Source organism: Oculina patagonica, chromosome 8 (assembly GCF_052425735.1).
Source record: "Oculina patagonica isolate OP01 chromosome 8, crgOcupat, whole genome shotgun sequence".
Taxonomy (NCBI): Eukaryota; Metazoa; Cnidaria; class Anthozoa; order Scleractinia; family Oculinidae; genus Oculina; species Oculina patagonica.
The window spans coordinates 12,875,374-12,887,907 of record NC_135765.1 but is presented as its reverse complement, the minus strand read 5'-3'; the positions used below and the strand labels follow the sequence as shown (position 1 = coordinate 12,887,907).

The 12,534-nt window shown below is 39.5% G+C and overlaps 1 protein-coding gene across 1 annotated transcript; it reads left to right on the top strand.

Annotated features, from left to right (window-relative positions):
• Positions 1 to 343: 343 nt before the first annotated feature.
• Positions 344 to 10,576, top strand: LOC144663881 (S-methylmethionine--homocysteine S-methyltransferase BHMT2-like). The gene is made up of 8 exons (XM_078524966.1): positions 344 to 518; positions 2,164 to 2,267; positions 3,361 to 3,555; positions 4,743 to 4,890; positions 7,710 to 7,892; positions 8,682 to 8,812; positions 9,110 to 9,207; positions 9,806 to 10,576. Exons 1-8 carry the CDS (start codon positions 437 to 439, stop codon positions 9,900 to 9,902), a joined length of 1,038 nt encoding a protein of 345 aa, XP_078381092.1. The 5' UTR covers positions 344 to 436; the 3' UTR covers positions 9,903 to 10,576.
• The last annotated feature ends 1,958 nt before the right edge of the window (positions 10,577 to 12,534 follow it).

Genomic DNA, 12,534 nt, shown 5'->3' with positions numbered 1-12,534 from the left:
TTACACTGATGATTGCGTGACACGTGATCCCCAGATGATATACATTTGCCTGGCTCTTCCCTGGGAATTATAAGTAAGCTTACCATGCAAAATAAAACTGCCAAATGTTTGGCTAAGCAAAATTAGAAAGTATACTGTAAGGGAATCGTATTAGGTGAGGGAATTTTATAGCTCATTTTTTTCAATATCCAATGGCAATGCTAGATCTGGACTGCATGTTAAATTTATCTCACTGGCGGGCCTTTACAAATACACAGAAACCCAGAAAGCTTCGACCATTCCTAAATTATTGTATGTTGAATAAAAATCGTCCATGCTGTATTTCCCTTTTGTCCTCAAGTTATTCATACCGAAATATTTATTTCTATTATTGACTACAGTGTGCCGTATTTTGGAGCGGCTCAATGCAGGTGAAGTTCTTGTTGGAGATGGAGGAATGACACATGCATTGGAAAAGCGTGGATATGTAAAAGCTGGACCTTGGACTCCTGAGTGTACTGTGGAACATCCAGATGGAGGTCAGGTCTATTTTAATTCTGATTCATTGCAGTCCTGCTTCCAGGTTATAAATAAGCACAATATTAAGGTAACAATGAGAGGTTGGTTATATTGAATGCAGGCTACTCTCTAAATCCCAGCAGTCAGTAATTGTGAAGATAGAACAGCTCCCTGTTACCAACTGTCAGTGGCCTGTCAGTCAACAGGTTACCGACAGGCCACCGACGACTACCGACAGGCTATCGACAGGCTACCGACAGTTTCCGATAGTTTTACCGACAGTAAAATTGAGCAGTAAACACAGGAGTAAACCATACGCAGAAAGTGATTAAAGCAGATAAACATTGTATTTTATTGCAGTATGTACATCAGTCGACATTTCAAAATTTACTTCCTAGAAGAGCTGTAGCTCTTCCAATGCAGAAGGAAAAATGAGGCCTTAGCACAACACAGACTAACAAATAAAAAAATAAAAAAATAAAAAAAAATAAGCAAACGAACAAACAAATTAATTATTTACTTAATTAAATATTTTATGGAAAAAGCCAACATTTCAGCATCTTCAAGTTGGCATTGTCAAGATCGAGTAACAATTAAATATGCATGTGTTTAAATATTAGTCTAGATATTTGGATAACAACAACAATCATAAAAAGTCCCGTTTAGACAAATAGTTCTGCACAGACAGAGTCAGTTCATATCATTACGGAAATGCGCCCATTGATAAGCGTCGCACGGGAAAATGCAAATAAGCTTAAAATTAAACACAGAGCATGCGTAACGTACTGTAAATCAAGTAATCCCCGGTGTAGGTCGATTTCTCAACCATTGTTTTTGCTAAGACGGCGGAAATAATAGACAGTAATTTGTGGTTAGTCCCGGCAGGCAAATGTAATTGTCACTCGCCACTTGTAGACAATTTAGCGATTAGAAATTTGTTGTTTATACCTTTGTTCGGCCAATTTTCGCTCTTCGAATTCTGGTCGTGAAATATTACTTACGAGGTTTTGCATAAACTCTTCGATAAAAAGAGCTTGCTGACACTTCCAAACAATGCTTAATTCCTTCACTTCCATCAGCATTGTCCTCTAAAGGACTCAGGGGCATAGCGTTCAACTCCCTTTTGGGAATTCGTCACTTCAGGATTTAAAGAAACCGAAACTGTCGGCAGCTTTTGCAGTCTCGTTTCCAAGGCTTGGTGCCCGCAAAACATCATGGGTACCCCACTTTTCCCGGGCGACACGTTTCAATGGGCACCGTTCCGTAATGTGTTTTTAAGTTCGGTCAAAGCTAATGTAAATAATAGTATCTCTTTGATGTGACAGTCTTATTATTTTGTTGTTACACTTGGCAAGCAAGTGAAACTGTCACGCAATTACAAAAAAAATAAAGTATCCATTCCTGTATCAATATGGACTGTAATACTCGTGATCTGCCCAGAATAGGTAAATTCATACTAAAAAAATACCTGGTTACCTTAGATGAATAAGGTGCCTTATAGTGGATATAGATATAGATCTGTTCAGTGAGCAATATAAATGTTGTCATACCACCATTCAGTGCAATATTGATCATTATCTATAAAGGGGTCCCTTAAGTTAAGCCAAATAGATTATCCTCTAATGCAAGTGTTTTACTTTTACCATTATCTGACGATAAATATAGTTCGTCAGCTTCATCGAGAGTTTCTGCGAGCAGGAGCTGATGTCATTCAAGCATTTACTTTTTCAATGGATGATGATATGGAGGGTGATCATGCTAGATATGGGGTGTGTACATACCTTAAATAGTACCTTACAGGAATATTAACAAATAAATCATTGGAAATGGAATTCAAAATTGATAGACTGAATGAACAAAAATATTTAAGTATATAATAGTTATATTATTAATTTTTCTAAATAAATGCTGACACCAACTTTAAATATCAAATCCAAAGTTGAATGTGAGTTTTCACTTGAAAAATGCACTCCCAAGAAGGGCTTTTCAAAAGCCAAAGATTTTGAGTGCATGTGAAATTTTTTTTTTTTGCTTGATCAAACCCTTAAGAAACTAAAATTATTTAATCCCAAATTTACGGTAGATTCCTTATAAAAAAAAAAAAAAAAAAAAAAAAACATTGAACGGATTTTCTCTCTACCACATTTCAGCCATTCAAAATGCTCACATTTGAGTTCTGGTTGGATCAAAACCACAACAAGTGGAGACCTGGGGCTAGTGGAGGCATGGCAACAAAACAAGAACATCATTGAGAACCAAACAAACAGATTGTACTGACTGAAACTTTGTTATTCACATATATTCATTCAAATTTTGCCTATAACAAAGCAACAACACAACAAAGAAGGGCATCATGGCTTGACTAGCCACAGGTCCTCACCTTGCATGGTCTTTGACCCACCCAGAAATTTGAAATTTGAAATTTGATGTCTTTGGATGGCTAAAATGGTAAGTGCGGTGACGTAATGGTTAGTGCACTGGATCCCTGAATTAAGGGGTCCGGGTTCAGTCCCTTACCGGGGTCACTGTGTCGTGTTCTTGGGCAAGACACTTTACTCTCATAGTGCCTCTCTCCACCGGTGACATATACTGGGAGGAATCCCCACGATTAACTAGCATCTCATTGAGGGGGGGGGGGGGGATTAGAAATACTCCTAGTCGCTTAATGCTTCAGAAACCGGAATAAGTTCGGCAGTTTGGGCCACATGGCTCTAGGTGTCCCTCTCTCTGGATGGCTAAACCTCGGTAATGAAAATATGGTTTCCTATATTTTATTTTTGTTGATGTTCTTAATTTGAATTTAATTGTGCAATGTGCAATAAACATCGTTATAATGATATCAATGCTTGGGTTCTCTTTCAGACCGACAAAATAAACCAGGCAGCGTGTGATCTTGCCAAAGGCGTGGCTCAGAAAGGAGGAGCTTATTTTGCTGGATCTATCTGTCAGACATCTTCACTGTATTCACGTGGTGCTGGAAAAAAAGTTGTGATGAAGAAGTTTAGAGAACAAATTGAGATTTTCATCAAAAACAATGTTGATTTAATTATTGCAGAGGTAAGTATTTTTTGCATTATAATTATTATTTTGATTCTTGACTAAAAATGGTCTGGATAGATAAGATAACTTCATTCAAGTCTCAGTCTGACCCGCCAGGGGGGAAAAAAAAGGGGGGGGGGGGGGAAAAAAAAAAACCCCCCGCGCCCCCAAAAAAACAAAAGGCCTCTGGGAGGAGAGAGACAAAGGCAAAGGACATTTTTTTGGGATTTGTGTGTTTAGGTCTAGTTTAATAATGCAGGACAACATGACAGCGGATCAAAGATAACTGCAGTTTGAACTTTGCTTTTATCCTTACAACTTTACACTTTTAAAGAGGGTCCTTAAGGGGGGGGGGGGGATCTAAAATCCAATTTTACCAGCTCAAATTTTGACTAAATCCCATTTTCCAGCCTATAGTTTTCCCAAATTTTCCCAAATCCCAGTCCCAGTCTATTTTGTTGTGTGATTTCCAGTCCCAGTGACCCAAATTTCATTTTCACATTTTACCCCTTCAGGCTCCTCTTGTAATTTTTGGGATGTATTGCTGAATGTTTCCTCTTACTAGCAAAACCTCTGACATATATCACACATAACATTGACCACACCCTTAAGGTATGTAGGGGTGTACCCTAGAAGTACCCAAATATATGTGATTGTTTATTCAAACTACATATCTTTTGATTCTTTAAAAAAAAAAGTGTTAGCGCATGTTTAACTTTCCTCTCATGGACCGGTTGAATGGTTTTTGATAGAACATCAACTTTATGGTGAAGAGACACGTTTTTTTTTTCAGTTCTAAGACTTTCTTTTCCATTGTGGGAGGCACAGGCTGTACAACTAAATTAACTGCAAGCTGTGGGTTGGGGGGGGGGGGGGACCCTGTTATGGACTAGCATCCCATCCATGGGAAAGTAGAGCTACTTCTTATCATTTTAAACCAGAGATATGTCTTGGGCTGATGGGTCATTAAGATGAACCCTAAGACTCAGTTAACCCTACCTTTCTTTGCTATTGCTTTACTTCACCGGATAAAGTTTCTTATCGGTAGTCACCATTGGGGTGAGGAATCCAATCCCATTTTTCGTTCTAAAACAACACAAAACACTTTACACTTACATTAAAAAATAATTTAAGGCCCCTTCCTGTTCCCTTGTCGACTATTTGTTATGCTGAACGGTAGTTCTAACTGCCCCCACTCCCTTCAGTTCTTTTCAAAGGTAGAGGAAGCAGAATGGGCTGTAGAGGTGATAAAGTCCACAAACAACACAGCAGCCATAACTATGTGTATAGGACCACTTGGTGATAGTAATAATGTACCTCCAGGAGAATGTGCTGTAAGACTGGCAAAGGCAGGTACTGTAATTCGTGTGCTGCAGGGGCCAGATTCTCGAAGGTTCCCGGCGAAAACTTTTCGCCACCGGAAAAAAAAGACTGTCCCAAAATTTCTCGGCAGGTTTTCATATTTGGGGCATTTCTTTTTACGTTCTAGCAACTTCTTGTTTGCTGAGCGGTTTCTAGACCGAAGATTTCTGAAGATTCTTCGTTGTTTTTCAAAGGCCATACGAACGTTTCCGATTATATTTCGAACTTTTCCGAAGATAAACAAAGTTTCTCAAACAAAGTTTCTCAAAGACTTCAAAAGAAGTTACGAAGATGTTTGAACTCACTCGCGAGACGGAATATCTTTCGTCTTTTGGCACCAAAACGTAAACGTGAGGGGGGGGGGGGGGGAGGGACTACAGCCCCTGCCCCCTGCTACGCCGCCTATGTACTGGGGCTTTTGACAAACGGGCCCCTGGGCTTTTAAGTCTCATTATTATACAGACAAAGGCCTTGTGCTTGCAAACTTGAAAGGCAAAATGGAACCACACTTGAATAAGCAAGGTAACAAACCGTTGCTGACTTCAATATTTCCTCCAGGCAATTTTATAACGATTAAACGATGGGTTTCAATTTGTAAAACTCATAAAATCAAGAGAACTATTCTAAATTTTGATGAAAATAGTCTGCAAAAAGAGGTCATACCGCATATTTCGACATTGAAGCGAAAAATGGATTGAAGCACACTTGCACGCATACAATCAATAATTTTCATTTTATTAGTAAAACTCATATATGTGGTGATGCTGTGCCAATAGGGACTTTAAGATACCTGGACGGCTGACCTCGAGGACGGGACAAGGACGGTAGAATTTCGCGAGGAGGCCTAGGACTGGGCCGATGTCGACGTTCTTGGCAGGAACTCTAAACGTTATGAGTCGGTGTGTGTGAACGGAGGACGGCTTCGTTATTGGCTTCTTTTTGAAAGGCTTGCGAAATGGTTTGGCCCTTATAGCCCAAGAAAGCACTATTTTCTTTCACAGGGTACAAATTCCAAGTGATTTTTTTTGTAAAAACACAAGCAAGAAAGTTCATAATTTCACCCACGCGGCTTTGCCATTAGCGTTCTGCAAAACAACAAATATATTCGCAACCGCAAATAAAACTTAACTTTTCACTTTTTATCAGTACTAAACCAAGAATACCACCAAGGACCACCTAACAAAGTGGCAAAATTAAAAAATAATGAGATTTTTAAATGAAATCAAACGAAAAGCACTCACGTTCACTGGTGGACTGCAAATCGCCTCGACACCGAGCTGGGTGGAGCTGGACGGCAATGTGCGTTGAGCGGGCATGCTCATAGACCCTTTGCATAAATGGCGTCCACATTTGAAAAAAAATACTTATACACCCTAAGCCTCACATTCGCGTAAAAAATCCTTTGTCTGTTAACATTCACATGAGGCTAAGGATGTACAAAGTATTGTTATTCAAATTTGGGCGCCATTTATGCAAAGGCTCTATGCTCCGCTCAATATAGGCTACACACACACACACACACTAAAAATCCTTCCGCTCAGCCGTCCTCGAGGTCAGCCGTCCAGTTATCTTTAAGTCCGTAGTGTATATGTTGTGGTTGGAATTTATCTTTGGTTTAATTTTTTTAAGCCAGTTTAATTTTTATTTTCCATTGTCTCGTGTTCATTATAATCTGAAACGAAGGGAAATAAAAATCAAACTGCAATCCCGGACGAAACCTGTTGAGACAACTTCTCTTTTCAATGTTTTATCGCAGTGATTACAGCCATTGTAATATGAGAAATGAAAACAGTCCTCACCCCTCCCCCCCCCATTCAATGTTGACATTCGCTTTTGCTAACATTTGCTAAAGTATGTCTGCCGAGAAACGTTTTCGTAAAAAAACAACATTGAATAGGGGAGAGGGGGGAATTAAATACACTCTGAATTGGTGTAGGGTGTAATTTACTGTCGTGTTTCAGTTATTGTCTTAAGAGTTTTGGCCGGGATTGTGGTTTGAAGAATCAAACTGGTTTGAAGAATTTTAAACCAAAGATAGATTTAAACTACAACATATACAATTCTCGCCACAGGTTCTTGGGACCCTCGACAAAATACCACCCAGTGAAAAAGTCTTTTGAAGTGTTTGAAGTGTTACTCCCTTCCCCTCCCCCTCTAAAAAAAACGGCGTTGAAATAACGTCACGGTGAATATGTTGGATTTAATGATCAAGATTTGTTAGGGTGAGAACCTGGGGAAGGTGAAGACAATAACCAGTTGTTTTTAATCGTTTTACCTGGGATTTTAGCAAGGCGCAATCAGAGCACCTTGCATATACTACCGAGTTTTGATTGTCTTAAAGGGGCTATGTCACGCAATTTTATGCAATTTCGGCACTGACCAACTGTTCATAGAATTAACTGAAATATCACAATAACGGCTTTAAACTGTAGAAGAACTCAAAAGAATCACAAAATGGCTAAAACGGGGCATGGATGGGCTAACTCAATAAGATTAAAACTGACTGCGTTAAGGTAAACTTTGAAAACGTCGGCGCGACATTTTTCAAGTTTAACTCAATTTGTATGAAAGTGTCATTTAAAATGCTCGAAATTCATTCTTGTTTGTTATGTGGCCGTGATTTTGCCAATAAAAGACTTTTGCTTTGCCAATTTAAAATTTCGAGCTCTTAATTAATCAAAATAAATAGAATTACCTAAAATACCGTGACCTAGCCCCTTTAAGCCTTCAGAACTTACTCCAAGCTCGATGATTTGTGACAGAAGAGTGGGCAATGACCACGTTTCTCACACAATTTTTTATTTTATCAGGAGCTGATATCATTGGTGTCAACTGTCGCTTTGATCCAAACATAAGTTTACAGACCATTGGTTTAATGAAAGAGGCTTTAGATAAAGAAGGACTAAAGGCTCATCTGATGACTCAACCAGTTGGTTATCTTACTCCTGATGCTGGCCGTTTGGGAGCTCCTGGCTTACCAGAAAGCCCGTTGGGTAATTTTCCTTCGCAAAATGGTAGCTGACTTCCGTAGTTACTCGAATAAGCGCCTCAAGTGCGGCGCTTATTTGAGGGTTGCGCCTAATTAACATTTGAACGTCACAAAGAATTTAATCTTTTACAGTATTTTAAAAAATAGTATCTTTTGATTGCCAGTATTCGTCTCTTGCTAAAGAAGGAAGTGCCACTAGCTGACCTGGCAAAGTTCGCGGCCTTCACAACATTTACAAAACTACGTATTGTAGGAATGTTGGATAGAAAAACTAATGAGCAAGCAGTAAAACAAACACTTTGAGCTACAAAACATCGCTTTTGATGGAAAAATGTCCGAATTACGGCTAATGATCTTGGAACATTAAGTATATATATATTTGTTTTTTTATGCGTCGACTCTACAAGCGCCCCTCCTTTCTCCTTTTGTTTGAAACTTCTGACAAGTATATTTTCTGCTAGCGTTAACAATATCATCTCGTTAAAAGCCAAATTCGAGGTGCAAATCTATCTGACTGCTAACTACAGGCTCTATTGTAATCGCGTTGTTCTTTGTAACCTGCTCCAGGTTTGCAGATTACGGAAAAACGATCGAGTAACACTGAAGTTGTCCTAATTGAACGGAAAATTTCTTTTTTTTTTCTTGTTTACGGCAGTTGACTTCATGCCTCTTCCCCACAATCTGGAACTCTGGAAAACGATACGTTCTTTGATCAACACTGTAGTTTGTAATGTGAATGTGACTTTGGACAAAATAAAAATGATTTTTGTACTTTGCTTTATTTTCTTTTCAGCTTTTGAACCAAGAACTGTAACTCGTTGGGATGTTCATAAGTACGCTCGGCGGGCCTATGAAATGGGAGTCAGGTATATCGGCGGCTGCTGTGGGTTTCAGCCATACCACATCCGGGCTATCGCTGAGGAGGTAGGTCTGATAATCCATTAAGAGACCCTTACTGAATGTATGAGAAAACTTGTCGGGATCTCTTGCCAATATCAAGTAGACTTTTAAGATAGGTCGGTGCATGCCCTTGTAAACGCTTGTGAAAAATACAGCACTTAGCTAGCTAAGCCTGTTCAAAAAATGGTATCCAGTTAAGTTAATTAAACAGTTTGGCAGAGGAGGCTTGACAATGTTTCAGTCATTTCTATGATGACCCTCGGCAAGGAATAGCAGTCTTTTTCAATGTAGCGTCGAACGTCTTTTTTGTTCCCTTTTTAGCTGGCTCCTGAGCGAGGCAGGTTACCCGCAGCCAGCGAGAAACACAGTCCATGGGGAGAGGCGCTAAAACACCACTCGGTAGCTGAAGTTCGAGCGAGGTGAGTTTGGAAGAGATAGAGCTACAATACAGGGGCAGAGGTTGTTGGAAAGGGTACTCGTTATGCAGCAAAGGTCTAAGGTTTGTGATTATTATTGTTATTGAAAAAAAGATGACGATAATCAACCAAACCTACGTGATCTCCCTAGTGTAATATTTTGCCTTGAGTATTGGTATTCATGACATGTAGATAAGGTGTGGGAATCACTCTGGCCTGGGACAAGCCCAAACCAGGCTCAGTAGATACCAAGTAGATGGCGGAGACTTCAAACCGGCTTCCTCTCACGGCGGGCGGGTGGGTGGCCAGGGGAGCCAACATCTCGATATCTTGGACTAGAATGGAGCGCACAAAGAATTACACGTGTTCCTCTTTTATACAACTATTTGCATATCATTAATTCATCCCCAGGGCATTCACTTCTAATTCAAATTGGTTTGAATAGCGTTATTACCTCAACAGTTTATAAATATGCTCTGTTAAGAAATTGTTATAAAGGACGTTTTGCCATCTCAGTAATTTGTTTGTTTGACTGTTTCCAAACCGATAAACATTGAAAAAACCGTGTCACATTGTTTTTTAATCTCTTACCTATTTTCAGAGCTAACCGAGCCTACTGGGAGAATCTAAAACCGGCCAGCGGTCGTCCATTTTGCCCGTCAATGAGCGGACAAGCCCTGCCGGGTCAATTACAATGATGGTTCTTGTGTAGGACAATGCATATTTTGGTATCTAGGTTAAAGGGGCTATGTCACGCAATTTAAGGCAATTTCCGCACTGACCAACTGGTCATAGAATTAACTGAAATATCACAATAACGGCTTAAAACTGTAGAAGAACTCAATCTTTATTAAATTATTAACGCTATTTAAGTTCTTAAGAGGTTCTTATTTTCTAAAGAAATATTTACATTGTTAGTAATAGAATTTTTAGTGGTATTCAGCGTTTTCCTTATAGAAAATTTGCATACCATTTTATTTATATTAGCGCAGTGATGGGATTCTCCCATCACTACAAGTGATCGGTATCGCCTTTTGCATGACCCCTCTCCCCATATAGATATAGATATATGATTGTATCAATAATAGTATTTTAGGCATTTACATTTCAGCTAGAGTGATAAGGCTCCTATGTGTCTTAAAAGAGAATCCAGAATGTCGACTTATCTTAAATAAAAGTAAATTTTTAACATTTATTTTAGATTATTAGAACCTATATCCAAATCAGTAAGCTAAAGAGGTTCCTAGTATATTGAGGGTGTCTAACTGGGAAATTTTAGCCTAATAGGTTTTTAAAATTTAGGTTCTTAGTCGCGGGTTTTACTGTACTTTATATATCAGTATATATCAAGTAAAAACATAGGAAATCAAAATAGTGGGTGTGGTGTTGTGGTCTGATTTAAATTAGCACAGTCTTAATTTTTTTTTTTTAAAAGGAAGAATCTTAAAAGATTTCGTTTACATGAGACATTCAAAACAGTGTTTCATCACATTTCAAAACACCTCGACTGAATTTCGTGAAAAGTACTCCATAGCGCGTTTTACTTTCACCTCTCTTCTCCGTGTATGGAAATGTCTGCCTCGTCCCCAGGCGTCCTCGTCCTTGGTCGTGCACGGTTCGCTTGGCGTTGTGGGACTGACGTGCACGGTTCGCTTGGCGTTCTGGGCCTGAAGGTGGATTTCCACTGTCGCGTTTTTGTTTACGCACGTTAACGCGCGTAAAAATTATAAACGGACGTAAAATGAAATTTTACGCGCGCGATTACGTGCGTCGAATTTACGTTGTCCAATTTCCAATGCCACGTTTTTTTCCAGGTATTTACGCACGTGACGCGCGCGTTTACGCGCGTAGCGATTTTGGGGGTTTAGAAAAAATTTGAACCGAGTTCAACTTTTTTCGCGGCTGTCTGCGGTTACGCTACGATTTACCCAATCATACTTTTGGATTTCGTCACATGACACCACTTACCATGTGGAAAACCATTTTGTTTTAAATCGCCCATCGATTTACTTGGGAAAACATTCAGATGCAGAAGCACTTCTCATCGAGAAAGTCTTAACATTTCAAGAAATAATCTATAGAACTGACTACAGAACAAAATTACACGAACACAGTAGTGAAAGAAAACGCCTGGAGTCAGGTCACGTAGGTTTTGAACCGGGAATCCGGGAAGGTCGCCTCAAATCCTCTTTTACTTGATGGTGTCTTTCGGAAGTATTTATTAAATGCCTCTTGGTCATATTCACGTATTTCTTTTTCTAGCGTGTGGTACAAAGTGTTTTCATGGCAGCCATGTTGGAAGAGTAAAATTATAAACAACAAGATATTTGCATAAAAATGTTAATGATTTTTTCCCAAAGGAAAAACAACTTATTGTTTCACTTCTCCAATATGGCCGACAATCACGCACTCTATTCACCAACTTGATAATTCAGTATGGCGGGCATTTACGCACGTTCAACGCGCGTAAAAAGGAAATGCTTTTTATTTTTTACGCGACAGTGGAAATTTGCCTACGTATCTTTTTTTACGCACGTTTTACGTACGTAAATATTTACGCGTCAGTGGAAATCCACCTTGATGCGGACGGGAAGGCGGACGCGCTCCGCGGCTCGCTCCCTAACCATCAACCCCCGGGCTCCCTGTTTTCCCGCCTTACCGCCTCAACATCCGGCCAATCGGCGCCTGGGGACGAGGCAGTGGAAATGTGATGAAACAATGTCTCTCGTAGTTCATACCGTACTTCATGTACTCGTAACGCATTATTTCTATCTTGCATGGCCACTCTGCTTGTATAAGTTACAATGCAAATTCACGTTGGATCAAAAATAAATAAATAATTTTCATATTTGACATAGACCAATTCTTTGTCTTTGTACCATACACAATTATGATACCAATGGCACATTTTTGCTTTCTCTTCATAATCTATCATCATTTTTGGCATCTTACCTTCTCTTTTAAAGATTCAAATCACACTACCGAAAATCGCATGGCACACTGTTCTTGGCACTAGCTAGCACGCTGATGATGAATCTACCATGCACAGTTCCTTCAATGAGACACGCTGAGCTCGTCGTTTTGACCACGCTCAAAATTCGGCCTTTTGCAGCGTTCGCTGGCGAGAGCTCTAAAAATATATATTTTGTCGTATTTCCATTTACTTACAACCTAAGGAAGTTCACTAGGCAAATTAAAGTTCCGACCCGAAATGCGATCGACCGCTTTTAGCGACATTGCCACTTAAAATATTGCGACATAGCTACTCCTTTAGACCGGCCATATTTACGATAACTGCCATGTTGGTTTTCATATTAAAATGTCAATAAG

Coding starts and splice junctions, on each gene's coding strand:
- LOC144663881 (XM_078524966.1), top strand. CDS start 437: ATGACACATGCATTGGAAAAGCGTGGATATGTAAAAGCTGGACCTTGG. Junction 2,268..3,360: donor GTGATCATGCTAGATATGGG/GTGTGTACATAC, acceptor GTTCTCTTTCAG/ACCGACAAAATAAACCAGGC. Junction 7,893..8,681: donor CTTACCAGAAAGCCCGTTGG/GTAATTTTCCTT, acceptor TTTTCTTTTCAG/CTTTTGAACCAAGAACTGTA.